This window comes from Brachypodium distachyon, chromosome 3 (genome assembly GCF_000005505.3).
Source record: "Brachypodium distachyon strain Bd21 chromosome 3, Brachypodium_distachyon_v3.0, whole genome shotgun sequence".
In the NCBI taxonomy this organism is placed as follows: domain Eukaryota; kingdom Viridiplantae; phylum Streptophyta; class Magnoliopsida; order Poales; family Poaceae; genus Brachypodium; species Brachypodium distachyon.
The window spans coordinates 1,057,111-1,073,643 of record NC_016133.3 but is presented as its reverse complement, the minus strand read 5'-3'; the positions used below and the strand labels follow the sequence as shown (position 1 = coordinate 1,073,643).

Sequence of the window (16,533 nt, the reverse complement as noted above, 5' to 3'; positions counted from 1 at the left end):
AAAATATACTAAGTCCTGACATTTTCTAAAGATGTCAAGTTGGTCACAAAAATTTCAAAATGCACGTTTGGATCTAATTTTTTTTATAAGTTGTTCGTCACAGGTCTAGAAGGTTGCGCCCGTTTGACCTGGTGATGAGGCCAACCACTTTGAATAACTTTTCGACGGGAAATCTTTCAAAACACCATATTCCTTCTTTTCCTATCCGACCCGTGATCCCTCAGATACGAAAGTCGTCAATTTGTGAATTTCTACTTATGATATTTCGCCGGATTGTCAAAGGCATATACAGTCGAGAAAGCCAAACATGGGGGCATAGGCCGCTCCTTTTCGAAGAAAATAACATACTACTCCCTGCGTCCCATAGTTCTTTTCTTTGTTTTAGTTCAAATTTGTCCTAAAACAACGGCAAGAATTATGGGATGGTGAACTAAAACAAAGACAAGAACTATGAGACGGATGGAGTACTCCATAGTAAAGGTGGCCAACGGGCCAGCCCGACCCGACACCTGCTAAACGGGCCTAGCCCGGACCCGACACCCTCAAGCCCGGCTAAATAGGGGCCTAGCTGGGCCCAAAACACCTCCTCCAGGCCCAAGCGCAGCATCGAGCCCGATTAGGCCGGCCCGGGCTTGTTAAGGCCCGACGGGGTCAACAAGGCCCAGCAGGCCAAATGAAGGGGAAAAAAAGTAAAAAAGCTGGGATTTGGGCCAAATTTGTTGTGTTGATGTGTCAGACTGGTTGAGATGACGAGCCAAATGTTAAAATGAGGTGGGTTGGGTCAGATTTTTAGAGTTATAATGGGCCAAATGAAAAAGTCTTAAAATAAAATAAAAAAGTTAATCGTGCCGTGCCATGCCGGCCCAGGTGCCTGAGGTTGAGGCCCAGGCGTAGCACAGCCTGGTGCTCGGGCCGGCCTAGCCCGCTTAATAATCTGCCGAGCCCGGCAAAAACAGGCCAAGCCCGATGAGCTTTCGGACTTTCTAAAAATGCCCGGTCCGATGGCGATGTTTACTCCATAGCGACAATCCAAAGTCAGAGTCAAAATCAAGGGTCAGATAATCCCGTGAGAGCAATTTCAAGTACCAAACTGAAACAGATGACTATAGGATTTTCTCCACAACCCTTTGCTCAGTCTTGGATTTTTTTTCTCTAGGCCCTTCTTCATGATCCATTGCTCCACAACTCTCCATTCCCTTTCTCCACTCCCACTATGACTGTTACCGATGACTTAGGACCCTCAGAGCATGTTCAATGCAAGGTGCTTAGGGAGGTGCTTACACAAAATAAACCGGCTTTTGTCTAAGCACCGGTGCTTGTGTTCTATAGGACAGGTGCTTAATTAAGCACCTCTAGTATAAAAATAAGCACCGGTGCTTGAGAATAAACCGGTTTAATTTTGTAGCACTACCTTAAGCATCTTGCATTGGACATGCTCTCATATGCCCACTGATTAGCCTCTAACTCTAACGAGACCAGCTGTAGCCAAAAACCGCTAATGACAGAAGTTTTGCCACTACACTAGAAATTTATCCATTGTTGTTCCTGTTTCCAACCACTACTACAGAAACGGTCATTAGTAACGGTCAAAAAAGTGCATCACTAACGGGCGTCCCGCCCGTCACTAACTTCCCGTTATTGATGATGCCATCATCAGTGGCGGGTGCAGCACCCGCTACTGAAGGAGGCACTCCATCAGTGGCGGTCACTGTAGGGACGCCCGATAGTGATAATTTTTTCGTCATTTAAAAAAAAAGCTGGCCACGGGCCAGCAAATCACAAATCGGTAATTTACATCAAATCAGATGAATTAACATATCACAAATTGTAAATCGGTAATTTACATCAAATCACAAATTGATACATGAATTCCATACAACAAATCGCAAAAAAAGATCACAAAAGGAGCGCCGTGAGGAAGTCGATGGCCGGCCCTCGTCAGCGCTGCGACGGGAGTGATGGCAGCGCCGGCCTCGTCTCCATGTCTGCGACGATCTGGTCCACTGTGAGAGAGAGAGAGAGGGAGAGAGGAAGAGCAAACTGAGAGAGGGAGAGGGGATGTACCAGCCTTTGTAGGGTCGAGGAGGATGGATCCGGCGGCAGCGGCTTCGATGGAGGCTGGATCTGGCACCGACGGCGGCCAGCCATGGCAGAGATCGATGGCGGCTGTCCATTGGTTCTAGAGGCGGCACGGGGGTGAGTGAGAGAAGGGAGAGGGGGGGTCGGGGGTGAGATGGGATCGGGAATAGAAGGAAGGGGGGGGGGAGAGACATACCGGTGGGGGTCGCCGGATCCGGCGACGAGCTCGCCGGGGAAGGCCGGATCTAGCACCGATGGCGGCCAGGGGCCGGCGTCCGTTGACCTGCAGTAGGACAAAGACAAGAGAGCGTGAGTGAGAGAGATTCAAGGGAGGGGAAGGGAGGGGAGGAGATGGCAGAGGCTGGCCGGAGACGGCGGCCGGCGGCAGCGTTGGGGAGAGAGAGTGCTGGGGAGATAGAGAGTGGAGAAGGAGGGAGTAGCGGTGGGAGGGAGAGAGGAGGGAGTTACGGGAGAGGCGGCAGCTGGGAGGAAGAGAGGAGGGAGTTAGCAGAGCCTAGGGGAGGTTAGGTTTAGGAGCATTTTATATGCGGTGGGGTTGGTTGGGACTCAATTGGGTCGTCCGGCGGCCCATACCAACATCAGTGGCGGGTCTACCTATAAAACCTGTCACTAATGGCCTCAAATTTGATTTTTTTTTTGTATTTCAAAAATGGAAAAACATATTTTGAACCTAACAATTGTAAGAATTTTTGTTAATATTGTTTTTCATGGAAATACGCACCTTTGTGCAAAATATGGACACATTACCATGAACTGTGGCATAGAAATGGACACACTTTGGTCATTTGGCTTAAATAAAACAAAAAGTTCAACTATGGAAAATAACAAGATATAATCAAGAATATTTTTTTCAATACATTTCTTTGGCAACACTTTTTGGCATGGTAATATACACCTATGTGCAAAAAATGGATACATTATCATGAATTAGGACATGGAAATGGACAAAACTTTAATCATTTGGCTTAAACCATACACTCAACTGTGGGAAACTACAAAATTGTACTACACAAGTCATTTTTCAAATGTTAACATATGATATTATTATACCATCATGTTAATCAAGAAAAACTAAGACTATAGCAAAAAGAATCACAATTTTTCGATTTTTTATGAATTAGTTATGATTTTTCAAATCTTCAAAGGTCTCCAGGGATCATCAGTGGCGGGCCTAGATATTGGGCCCGCCACTGATGTCTGCTTTTCTGAATTTTGTTATTTTTCAAATTAAACCATTAGTGACGGGCGTACGGCGCTTCATCAGTGACGGGCGTACCGCACCCGTCACTGATGAGGGGTCATCAGTGACGGGCGTGGACGCGACCGTCACTGATGTGGGTCATCAGTGACGGGCACGAAGCGCGAAAGGTCCGTCACTGATGTCTCGTCACATATGCACCGTTTGGTAGTAGTGAACGTTTGTTTTGTTTGATGATGCTGCGGTGATTAATTCTGGAACCTTTGGCACAATTTCCACATTGGTGAAGCTAATGTTTACTGTTTGAGGAATACGAAAACCTTAAGAATAACTTCAGCCGATTTTCCTTAATGCTTTGTACAAATTTGTTTGACCGATTACATTGTTTGCTCGATCTGCAGATATCTAGAATTTCCGGTGGCTGAGTTGCAGGATTATGGGAATAACTCTGAGAATAGCACCTGTCTACCTTGTGCCATTTTGCTTCTCCATGGAAAACTGTCGATTCAACCTGGACCGGGCAATTAATGCTGTTTTGCTTTCTTTGATATTCTGGGTCTGGGAAGGCATGAAAGCAGTTGGATTATGTTCAATTAATCACGTAATTTATTGGTTTCTTGTTTGTCATCCAATTTCTATAGACTGGCATGAAAGCATTGAATTCACTAATACTACTAAAACGTGTCCCGTGTTCCTCACGCACAAGAAAAAAAAGATTAAAATAAGAAGCAATATTGGCAAGGATTGCCCCAAAACACACCGAGTAACCGCCTAACATTCGCAAAATTTTACATAAGTAGCATGGCAAGGAAAACACATTTACAATCGATGAAGATATTACGATCATGAGTTGTCTTCTTCTCTGTGACATAGATTATGAGTTTTCTTCTTCCAAGAGTAACACTTTTTCTTTTTTTCCGAAAAGGGGGTGTATCCTGGCCTTTGCGCCAAAAGATACACATTAAAAAGGAAGATTATCGTTATTCATGTACGACCATTATTTGTTCGAGAAAGTTCTCTCCTCGGGAGGTTTCCACCGATCGCTATCATGCCCCAGATGAAATTTGCACTTCGGTTTGCACTCATATTACGGCCCAAAAGCCACCGCTACCTCTCCTGACACATTGGGAACACTCCTTCACTTTCCCCAAGCACGCCGCTCTTTTATTTCCTTCCCCTATCGACTTTTGTTCCCCTTTCTCCCTCCCCATCGTTCTCCCTCCTCCCCGCGAATCCTTAGATCCGACTCGTCCTCAACTCCCCTCCTCCCCCGCGACGTCTCCCTTCCCCCCCAACCCTCAGAGAGGGTGGTATCCTCGACGTGGCCAACTTTCACCGTGGTAGCAACATGTTCCTAAGCGTCAGCCTCATCGCCGCAGCTACCCTCATCGCCCTAGTAACCGCAGGTATGTGATATGCCCTCTCTCCACATACCAAAAATTAACTCGACGACCTTGCATCGCTCGAAGATGTTTAGTGTTTTCAATCGCGTAGATCTGTGCGTCACCCACCGGTGCCAATAAGAATTCGGCCGGTCTAAATTCATCGCCTGGAGTAATTTGGTTTTAATCTCAAAGAAAGTAATTTAGAGTAAAAACAGAGTGTCTTTCTCAGTCGATGATCATAGCCATCCGATTAAGATTTCTATTTCCATCGCAGGTTGCACGTCGGCCTCGACTCCACCGGCCACCGCAGCGAGGGTGAGCAGCCCTCGGCGCCGCCATCGCTCGTCGGCGGCGGTGGTGGGGCTGCTGGACGATGACGACCTTCTCAAGGAGATCCTCCTCTGCCTCCCCCCGCAGCCGTCCTCCCTCCCGCGTGCCTCCCTCGTCTGCAAGCGCTGGCGCCACCTCGTGTCCGACCCTGGCTTCTCCCGCCACTTCCGCTTCCACCACCGCCGCAATCCTCCTCCCATCCTCGGTTGCTTAGTCGAGCTCCCCAACCAGGGCCTGCGAGGTATATCCTTCGTGTCAACTCTTGATCCCCCCAATCGCATCCCCGCCGGGCGCTTCTCCTTGGAATTTGACCATGGGGACCCCCTTCGGTTACTTGGATGCTGCCATGGTCTCGTGCTCCTCTTCTCCATCACGCGGTGCGAGGTCCTGGTGTGGGACCCAGTCACCGATGACCGGCACCGCCTACCCATTCCCCCGAGGTTCTATGAGTGGGAGACCTCGATCAGTGGGGCGGTGCTTCGCGCTGCTGAAGACGGCCGCCACTTCCTGGTAGCCTTGGCAGTGACACAACAATCCGTCTGGAAGCAACATTCACGAGCACAAGCACTCGCCTGCGTTTATTCATCGGAGACCAGCGTTTGGGGTAATGTCATCTCCATACTGCTCCTATCTGAGGTTCATGCATCTACGGCAAGCATGCTGGCCATCTTATCGAAGACTCCCGCCATGTGTTTCACGGGCAAGTCCGTTGGCGCCGTGCTGGTTGGGGATTCTCTTTACTGGCTGGTTACTCCATCAGAGCATTTCCTATTTTCTCTCTCCTCTTCCTAAATACAGGGAACCAAGTCCCCGTTCCCTAAAACGTGAGAAGCTCGCACGGAAGAAAAACCGCCAGTTTCCTTTCCCTTCCGGCCGGCCCACCTCCACCGAATCGTCTGGCGCCGCCGCCTGCACCGCCTCCGCTGCTCCCTCCCGAGGCTATCCGGTAGCGAATCGGGCCGGCGAGCGCCCTACTGCGCCTCCATCTGTCGCCTGCCGCCGGAGACTACAACGTTGATTCGGCTGATGAGCTCCGCCGCAGCCTCGCGGACCCCCTCCCTTCCCCCAGCGACCTTCCCGATGCAATTTCGGACCGCAGCAGCGCCAATGACGGAGGAGCAACATCAACAGATTGGGTGGTGGAGGGAAAGGGGCTGCCGGCGGCAGAGGAGGCGCCGACGCAACGTGTGGCAGCAGCGGCCGGTGGGGGAGGTAGAGCGGCAGTGGGCTGAGCGGCGGGGTGCGTGAGATTGAGATTCACAGAGGAGACTTGGTCGGAGAAGAGGATAGAAGAACATAGTCAATGACATATGGGCTCCACTTGTCAGGGGAACTAAAAAGAAATATAGGGGGCGAGGTTTAGGAAACTGCTGGAGAAGAGACAATTTTTTTCAAAAGTTTCCTCTCCTCCCAGTTTCACGGAACCCATTGGAGATGCTCTAACCCCAATTCCTATTTAAAAGACATCGTTTCTTTGAAATTGTCTCTCACTTCGTAAATCCATGTGTTAGAATCCGAAATTCAAATTTAACCATTCATTTCTATCAAATGAAACGAAAGGATAGATACCAAATGACAGTTCTTCAGATGGCAGTTCTTTTGAAGCAACTGGGCAAGTAAAAATCGCAGTCATTTGATAACCCTCCTCTCTCCTGGGCTCCCGAGAGCAGCCCTCGCCGCCGCCGCCACCACCACCACCGCTCGTCTTCGACGTCGGCGCCGCCGCCGGAAGACCTCCTGTGCGAGATGGTCAAGCAGTAGCCCTAGTCTCCCAACCTCACCACCAACTCTAAAACCGGATCTTCCCGATACGATGAGCAGCCCTAACCCTCGCCGCCGCTCGCTGCCGCCGGCGGTGGAGTCGCCGCTGGATGACGACGATCTCCTCCAAGAGATCCTCCTCCGCCTCCCCCCGCAGCCGTCCTCGCTCCCACGCGCCTCCCTCGTCTCCAAGCGCTGGCGCCGCCTCGCCTCCGACCACCGCTTCACCCGCCGCTTCCGCCTCCGCCACCACCGCAACCCTCCCCTCCTTGGCTTTTTCGAGCTCGACCCTGGCGAAGGCCCCTCCTTCGTGCCTACCCTGGATCCCCCCAACCGTGTCCCGTGGAACGGCTTCTCCATGTATTTGACGCCCTTTGATGATGACCTGCACAGCCTCGACCTTCCCCGGGGTTCGATATGAAGGGGGAGAGGACATCGATCCACGGCGCCGTTCTTCGCGCTGACGACAAGGACAAAGATGGCCACTTCCAGGTCGTCCTAGTTGGCAACGACGATCAGCATCACGCACGGCAGATTGCCTGCACTTACTCCTCCAAGAAGGGCGCATGGGGTAATTTAGTTTCAACAATACTTCCACCTTGGTTCTCTGACCCCCAGGACCCCCTCAGAATTGATAAGTCCAGTCCTGCTATCCTTGTTGGGGATTCCCTTTATTGGAATTATGATCGCCCGTGAGCTATTCTTGAGTTAGACAGCACCACGGCCGAATTATGGAAGAGGGAGACCGATCGCCGTGCACCCGAGCACAATAACGTCCTGTTCATGCAGATAGAGCCTCACCTCTTCATGCTCCATCTTGACACAATGAAGTTCAAGCAATTCGAAACCTATTCTCTTTATAGCTATCCATTTGAAAGCGTCTATACCGCAGGTAATACATATATTAGTAAGTCTTAATTTAGCCTTTACTCTTTACACTGTAGCTGGTATAGAAGAACCAAGTAAATTAATTTTTTGATAATTGGATGATGGAACGCCGTTATTAACATCCTTTCATGTTAATCAATAGCAATTTTCAGTAGCATGCTAACTGCTAAGTAGTTTCTGGAGTTCATTAATTTCATCTTTCCGTTCCAATTATATTTATTTAAATGTGTTTGAAATCCTAATATTCCCGGTCACTTCTGTTACTATGATTTATAGCACTCCCTCCATTTCACAAAGGTTCGTGTATTTGGTTTCGTTAAGACAAGCCTTTGATAAAAAATTACTCTATTAATATGTAAGTCATATGATACGAAACCGTAGCAATGCTTTTCTTTCTTAACAGCAACAGTGGCCATGCAATTCGAATTTGAGTTCTTTCATGAGTTAGCTTCTAAAAGAAATTGAACGTCTGGCTTCTTCCTGACAAAAGAAAAACAGACAATTCGGAATTTTGTGATCCAGACAGGAATAATAGGTCATGGAAACCCGTTGTTTTTATTATTGCTGTTTTACAGTCAGTACAGCCTTTCACCATCCTGTAATAAATAAATCCCATGATCCTTCCCACCAGCAGTTCTTCAAATCATATTATTATTCTTCAAACTCAAAAGTAAAAAAAAAAGTCAATTGGCATTAGAGGGATCCACTTCACTTCATGCAGTCACGCACACACGCTGCCTCGTCGTCTGCTGCTGCAAATGCAAAATAAATCATCATCAGAGAAAGAAAGAAGAAGGCCAAATAAAAGAACAAAATATCATGCATGTAGTGTATCATCGTCGTCGATCGATCTCCAGCGAGCGATCATCGGCTTACCGTTGTGCGGCTGGGCGCCGCAGACGGAGATGGCGGCGCAGGCGATCTCGCACATGGCGGCGCGCTCGCCGCCGTGGCCGCGGTGGACGGCGGCGTCCGGGCTGTTGGCGCATTTCTTGGCGCGGTTGAACATGCAGACCAGCTTCGGCGCATGGCGCCGGCACTCGGCGAAGCAAGGGTCGTAGCACTGGCAGAAACTGGACGGCTCCCACGCGGCAGCAGCCGCCTGCCGCTGCAGTGACAGCAGGAAGAGCACGCATAGGGCGGCCATGGCGGTCGTCGCTCTTGCCTTGGACGCCATCTTCTTCCTCTCGCAGACAGACACCGATAGCTCGAGCTTGAGCTTCAGGAACAAACAATGGGACAATGGAGATTGGAGAAGAGGAGTGATGTGCCTCAGCATGTGTAGGGGAGGCCTTATATAGCACTGATGTTGGTTCCGAGGGGCGATATCGACATTTCACCCCGGGTAATTCATGATGAAGCTGAGATGCATATCTAGTGTTTTTTCGCCGTTTTGCAGATAATCAAACGGTGGCGATTTCCTGGCCCTGAATTCTCCTATATATGTGTCGTCTTTTCGGCGAAGGAATGGTGATAGTGGAGTGTGTCATGTAGCCAGCTTTGTTTTCTCAGGCAAGCCCTTGTGAAGCAAGCCGCGTGTGTCGTGGAAAGAAAACAGAAATCAGTTCTGATAAAAAAATATGGTATGGCGTATCAGTGAAGGTGTTTGCCTGTTTAGCTGTACAGTACAGCTGCAGGAAGGTGCATGAGTGTCAGGTAAGCTGCTGCTTGAGAGGGCTAATTAGCTGGAATGATGTTGATATCCCATGACAAACAGAATTCGTAGAAACGAATGCTTCCAAGCTTCAGATTGTAATTCCAACCAATTAATTCATCCCGGAGTAAAATTACAAACATCCTAGTATGTATGCCAGATTTCCTCTAGTCACAGGGGACGAGTTAACGAGACGGGTATTGTCTGTCCATTCCACTACGCAAACACACAACAACACCTTCTCAGGCTAAATTGAACTAAAACAATGACAAGAATTATGGAACAGAGGGAATAGCTAGCAAGAAACTTGAGCATATGTTCACATGCATATAGAGGTTTAAGGTTTGCCACCGTGCCACTACAAGTTACCTATCTTCCTATTGCTGTTTTGTCTTATAGTCTCGGTTTTGTCCAATAATGCTTGATGAGATGATTCAACCTTGGAGCTTTTGGCACAATTTGCCCAATGGTGAAGCTAATGTTTACTGTTTGAATGGTTTATACAAAAATTGTTAGATACAGCTTTAAACGCTTTTCCATGAATGATTGTTGCAAACCGGTTTGTTCTGATGACATTGTTTGCTCTGTAGGCATCTAGATTTCATTCCGGTGGCTGTGATGCTGAAATGGTTTGTTCGTTGTAGCTCACTGTGCAGGAGACCTGTGACGTGCTCCATAAGGAAATTGACCCCCTATGTATCATGCCCTCTTCAATTGTGAGGTGGTGGGCTTGCAGTAATTGAACTTGCCGCGGTCACTTGTGAACTGGGAATGTATGTTTCAAGTTATTGTTAACTTCCATTTGCTATCTGGTTTATGTACCAACTGGTAATGAAGGCAAATCGACTTGCTTTGATTGCTCTGTGACTGCCAGTTAATCTTGCAGTTAGTTTCTTCGTGCTTAGATTTTGTGGTCTGCTGTACACATCTTTGAGATAAAAATATGTATCCTTGAGTCATGTGACATTGGATCTCTGTTTATATGGCATGTTGTTTAATTTTGTATGTGATAAAAATATGTCTAAGTAAGAGAGCATTGCTGCCGGAACGCTTTTAACGAGCTGAATTTGCATCCATCTAGTAGCAATGCTCATTTTTCTTAACAGCAACAGTAGCAATGCATTCGAATTTGAGTTCTTTCATGAGTTACCTTCTAAAAGGATACGTCTGGCTCATCCTGACAAAAATTAAAATCAGACAATCCGGATTTTGTGATCCAGACAGGAATTGGTTTTGCTTAATTTATGCTTTTCCAAAACAAGCATGTAGCGAGCGAGCTCACCTATCAGTTTATCTTGCTTGTGTGTCTTTTCATGCCTGTCGAATTTCTATTTATGTCCCATTTTGTGTGTGCTTTAGATGAATTTTTATCTGGTTCTGAGCTCAGCACTTAAAAGCCGCCTGGTTCTGCCGAATGCTGATTGAATTTAAAGTGTGACCTGGGAAGAAGGGAAGAAGATCCTGCATTTTGAATAGCACCTATTGCTTCTGTATATGTAACTGTAGATTCAACCTGGAATGGGCAATGCTATTTTGCTTTCTTGATCTGGGAAGGCATGAAAGCGGTTGGATTATGTTCAATTAATCACTTAATTTACTGATTTCTGGTCTATTATCCAATTTTTGTAGACATTCATCAGCTCCTACATGTTGGAGCATTGCACTTGCCTGCCTGGTGATATTTGCTCCTGCATAAATAGCTGACGATTCAAAAAGGATGGGTTGCAGTGTTCGTTTTCTTTCTTTGAGATATCGAGAAGGCTTGGATGAGTTGCCTAACTTTGCATTCTTTTATCGATAAAAGACTTTTTAGGCACATCATTTTTTAGAAAGCCACGAAGAGGTTCTGCCGGGGTTTCCAGCGATAAAAGCAAACATCCACCAAGAAGCCAAGAGAAAGTAAGAAGTTCAGCTCTTACAATCATCATATCAAAAGCTAACAGTCATAAAAAACTTTGCGTTCTTCATGAATTATAACCTCGGAAGGAATAAAATGTGTGGGACTACAATATTTTTCATCCTATTAAGTAAAATGGTGTAGGCTTGTCACGCTGCCTTATGGGACATGGCCTGCTCTCTTCCCTTGTAAATGATGCATGGTACTAGAATCAGACGACTAATGAACGTACGCATAGCATTACTCTAAAACGTGTCCCGTGTACCTCACAAGAAATGAAAATGATAAATAATTTTATGATCAGGACAAAGATGAAAGCCAAAGCATATTGGCATATGGATTGCCCCTAAATATAGTAACTAACCGCTTTTGCTTTAACATTCATGATGTTTTACATAAGTAGTGCGACAAAGAGAACACATTCACAATCGATGCCGATACTCAAGATCATGAGTTGTCCTCCTCCCTTTGACATGGAATATTTCTTCCGAGAGTTGTTTGAGCAAATCCTTCTTTTAAGAGTAACATTTAATCCTTAAATTCTGTTTATAACGTACAAAGCCGAAAGAGGATGAATTTCTCCCCTCGGGAGCGTTCCACCCGTCCGTTTTCATGCCCTTGATAAATTTGCCCCTCAGTTTCCACTCAAATTACGACACAAGTGCCACCGCTAGATCTCCCGACCCATTGAAACAGTCCCAATTTCCCAATTGCCGTCCCCCCACACGTGCAGTTCTCTATTCCCTTCCCCTTTCGACTTTCATTCCTCTCTCTTCCTTCCCAATCATCCTCTCTCTCTAGGGTTTGGCCGCCGCCGCCATCCTCAGATCCGGCTCTTCCTCAGCTCCCCTTCCCGGAAACCTCAAAGAGGGTGTCGTCCTCATCGTGGTTGACTTCCACCATGGCGGCAACATGTTCTTAAGCGTCATCCTCATTGCCGTCATCGCCGTCCCAACCGTTGGTAAGTGAATGTGTATGTCAATCTCCTTCACTTCTCCCCTCACGAGTTGCCGACTGTCCCCACCCTCACTCCATAGATCAGAAATTAGCCCCACAACCTTATTTCCACCAATGATTTTTAGTATTTTCAACCTTTTACCCACCAGTACTTCGTCACTCGAAGTAATTCGGTTCTGATTAAAAAAAGGTACTCCCTTCGTCCGGAATTACTGGTCAAAATATTACATGTATCTAGATGATTTTAACATAGTTATATCCATATTTGAGCAAATTTGAGACAGGTAATATTGGTCAGAGGGAGTACAGTAATTTAGAGTCGGAAAAAAACGTAATTCAATTTTCTGTTTCCGTGGCAGGTTTCCAACGTTCTTCCACATCGGACTCGACCCCACCGGCCACTGCAGCGAGGACAAGCAGCCCTCGTCGCCGCCCCCGCTTGCTGGGGACGACGGCAGAGGGGCCGTTGGACGATGACGATCTGCTCAGGGAGATCCTCCTTCGCCTCCCCCCGCAGCCATCCTCCCTCCCGCGCACCTCCCTCGTCTGCAAGCGTTGGCGCGGCCTCGTCTCCGAACCTGGCTTCTACCACCGCTTCCGCTTCCACCGCCGCCACAACCCTCCTCCCATCCTCGGTTGCTTAGTCGACCTCTACAATCAGGGAAAACGATATATATCCTTCATGTCTACTCTTGATCCCCCCAATCGCATCCCCGCCGAGTGGTTCTCCTTGCATTTCAACCATGGGGATCCCCTCCGGTTACTTGGATGCTGCCATGGTCTCGTGCTCCTCTTCTCCAAGACGCGGTTCGAGGTCCTGGTGTGGGACCCCGTCACCGGCGACCGGCACCGCCTAGCCATTCCCCCGGGGTTCTATGCGGAGGGGACCGCGATCACTGGGGCGGTGCTTCGCGTTGCCGGAGACGGCCACCACTCCCTGGTGGCCTTGGCAGTGGCATGAATCGTCGAGATGCAACATGGAGAAGCGTTCGCCTGCGTTTACTCGTCGGAGACCGGACTATGGGGTAATTTCATCTCTGCTCTGCTGCCATCCGATGTTCCTACGACTACATGCGACATTCAGATTCTGGCCTCGGATGTGATTTTGATGACTCCCACCATGTATTTCACGGGCAAGTCCGCTAGCACCGTACAGGTTGGGGATTCTCTTTATTGGTTGGTTAATAAAGTGTTTCTTGATAATTCATCAAGCATTCTTGAGCTCGATTTGAATGGGCAAAGTATAAATGTGATACCTGTGCCAATGGAGGAAAAGGCTGCCTTAACCAATTGCCACATGTGTGTTATGCGGGCAAAGGGTGGTGGTCTTGGTTTCCTCTACCTGTCGTACTTTAGCGCCCAATTCTGGAAGAGAAAGACCGATTGTAATGGTGTTGCTTCATGGCAGTTGGGAAGAGCTATTGAACTTGACAAGCTACTTTCCCTGAAAATTGAGAGGAAAGGACGCCCATATATTATAGGGTTCGCTAGTCAAAATAATGTGGTGTTCCTGTGGACACGTGTCGGTATCTTCATGCTTCAGCTTGATTCATTGCAGTTCAAGAAAATCTTCGAAATTGGCATCCTGAACTGGCCGCCTTGTTATTATCCATATGAAAGTGTATACGATGCAGGTAATAGCATGACCAAACAAGTTATTTTTTGATGTTTGTTGATTGAACGATATTCATATCCTCTTGTGTTAAGTAGTGTCGTATGAATTAGTTCTTTTGATGCTTGATGACCTCTTCAATAGTGAAGTTGTTGTGCTCTATATTTTCTGCTTCTGTAGTCAGGCGATGGGCTTCCATCGCTGTATTGTGGTTCCTCTAATTGGAGCAGGGCTTGATGCTAGTTATATATTTCTGTTGAATCCTGATCTTGCTAATAATGTAAATCCATAACTGTTACTTATTTAAAAATTATGGAATATTTATTATTCAATTATAAATCATAGGAGAGTCATGTTGTGAGTGCCAAGTTCATTTCTATGGGAAAAAGTTAATAAATGGAGTTCATTTCACCTTTCCGGGCTAAATCTATTTAAAGATATGGTCAAAATCTGTATATTCATGATCACTTTTGTCGCTATGATTTTTTTAGTACATGTATATTTTATGTTGTCCCATCTGATCGATCAGTTAATAGAGTGGCTGTATATGAATGTTTTCTTTTTCACCATATTAATGAATATGTCTGGTTTGGAAATATTATTTTAATTTGACAGTAGGTGTGGTTTTGTTTATCTATTCCTAGTGTTGTACATAAACAGAGTTGTTTTTTCTTAAATTACAGCTGTGAGTTTTTCTATATATCTCACAGGTGCCTCCTTGTATATGTTTGGCCTTTTGTTGTAATGCCATTGGTTGTTTGATATCTTGTTCAAAAACAGGCACTGGTGGCGGACAAGATGGAGCTGAACTTCTGCAAGATGCAGAAGATTAGCAACTGTAATGTGATCAGGTAAGCTTATCTTTTGCACTGTTTAACCACTGCTTTATGTAGCTTCTATACTAGGATCAGCTGTATCTTGCAAGAAACTTTAGCTACAGCTGATCTTAGTATAGAAGGTGTACGTGCCACAGTGCCAGTACAAGCTACCATTCTCCTATTGCTGTTTCTTTTTCTTTTAGTCTTCGTTTTGTCCAATAATGCTATCTGAGATGATTCGACCTTTGAGCTTTTGGCACAATTTGCCCAATGGTGAAGCTAATGTTTATTGTTTGAGTGGTTCATACAAAAATTATTAGATGTAGCTTTAAACGCTTTTCCTTGAATGAAATTTGCAAACCGGTTTGTGCTCATGGCATTGTTTGCTCTGCAGGTATCTCGATTGCATTCCGGTGGCTGTGATGCCGAAATGGCTTGTTTGTTGTAGCTTCTTCCATTCTCTGCTGTGGATGCCACAATTCTGATGTGTGCTTAAAGTAACTAAACATGTCGTGGTCAATTGTGAACTGGGAATGTATCTTCTAAGTCAATTGTGAACTGGGAATGTATCTTCTAAGTTGTGTGAACTTCTGTTTACTATCTGGTTTATGTAATACTCCGTATTTTATTCCAACTGGCATGAAGACAAATTGACTTTGCTTTGTGCTTGTCTGTCAGTTAATCTTGAAGTTTTGTTTTGTGCACGCTGATCATCGTGCTTACATTGCGCGTGTGTGCACATCTTTTCAGTATCGTTTAGTCATGTCCCATTAAATGATCTTCTTATGCCATGATGTTTCATTCTGTATCAGATAAAAAAATCTGTATTCTTTTAACGAGCTGAGGTTGCATATATTCAGCGTTATTCAGTAGCAATGCTGTTCTTTCTTGACAGCAACAGTAGCAGTGCCATTTTCGAATTCAAGTTCTTTCATAAGTTAGCTTCTAACAGTAACAGATATTGAACATCTCGCTAGGTTCTTCCTGACAAATAAAACAAAGCAATTCGGAATTTATGATCCAGCTCAGACAGAAATAATTGGTTATGGAAACCCGTTATTTTTACTATTATCATCATTGCTGTTACAACACAGCCTTTCACAATCATATTATTATTCAGAGTTCAAAGTAAAAGAAAAGAAAGCCAATTGGCAGTAGAGTGATCCGCTTCACTTCATTGCAGTCACGCACACACGCTGCTTCATCATCTGCTGCAACTGCAAGTGCTGCAGCTGGCGGCGCCGGCGCCGAGCCTCCGCAGATGGAGATGGCGGCGCAGGCGATCTTGCACAATGCGGCACGCCCGCTGCCGCTGCCGCCGCCATGGCCGCGGCGGCTTCCGGCAGCGTCCAAGGTGTCGGTGGTGCAGTGCTTGGCGCAGCCGGTTGCGCAGAAGAAGCGCATCCCATGGCACTCGGTGAAGCACTGCTTGTAGCACGGGCAGAAGGTGGCCGGGTCCCACGCGGCAGTCACCGGCGCCGCCTGCTGCAGCGACAGCAGGACGAGCAGGCATAGGGCGGCAATGGCGGTCCTTGCTCCCGCCTTCGACTCCATCTTGAGCTTCAGGAACAATGGAGATTGCTAGCTTGAGCTTCAGGAACGATGGGACAATGGAGATTGGAGAAGAGGAGTGATGTGCCGTGGGTTGAGACTCTCAGCATGAGTTGGGGCTTATATAGCACTGGCTGGAGTTCCGGGGGCGATATTGACATTTCGCCCGGATAATTCAGGACATGGCTGATAATGGTGTTTTCACTATTTTGCGAGAGAGAAATTCAAACGGACACGATTTCCTCGACTTGCTGCCGTGTTATTCCCCGCGTGTTTCAGCAAAGGAATGGTGATCAAGTCAAGTGAAGTGGAGTCAACACCAAGCTGCCTGCACTGTGTTGATGTAGAAAGAAAACAGAATTCAGTTATGGTACAAATATGC

At 46.8% G+C, this 16,533-nt stretch overlaps 3 protein-coding genes and 1 long non-coding RNA gene across 4 annotated transcripts; all 4 read left to right on the top strand.

Annotated features, from left to right (window-relative positions):
- The first annotated feature begins 4,646 nt into the window (after positions 1-4,646).
- On the top strand, positions 4,647-7,605 carry LOC100840012. The gene is made up of 4 exons (XM_010237930.2): positions 4,647-4,704; positions 4,958-5,756; positions 6,835-7,073; positions 7,157-7,605. Exons 1-4 carry the CDS (start codon positions 4,647-4,649, stop codon positions 7,468-7,470), a joined length of 1,410 nt encoding a protein of 469 aa, XP_010236232.2. The 3' UTR covers positions 7,471-7,605.
- A 91-nt stretch (positions 7,606-7,696) lies between these two features.
- LOC112271998 lies at positions 7,697-10,326 on the top strand. The gene is made up of 2 exons (XR_002965624.1): positions 7,697-9,318; positions 9,907-10,326. It is a non-coding gene; the product is annotated as an uncharacterized LOC112271998 (long non-coding RNA).
- A 1,799-nt stretch (positions 10,327-12,125) lies between these two features.
- LOC112271472 (F-box/kelch-repeat protein At3g17530-like) lies at positions 12,126-13,131 on the top strand. Its single transcript, XM_024460606.1, has 2 exons — positions 12,126-12,174; positions 12,530-13,131. The coding sequence occupies exons 1-2, from the start codon at positions 12,126-12,128 to the stop codon at positions 13,129-13,131; spliced, it is 651 nt and encodes a 216-aa protein (XP_024316374.1).
- LOC106866347 lies at positions 12,476-15,258 on the top strand. Its single transcript, XM_024462409.1, has 3 exons — positions 12,476-13,804; positions 14,563-14,633; positions 14,995-15,258. Exons 1-2 carry the CDS (start codon positions 13,141-13,143, stop codon positions 14,613-14,615), a joined length of 717 nt encoding a protein of 238 aa, XP_024318177.1. The 5' UTR covers positions 12,476-13,140; the 3' UTR covers positions 14,616-14,633; positions 14,995-15,258.
- Positions 15,259-16,533: the final 1,275 nt, after the last annotated feature.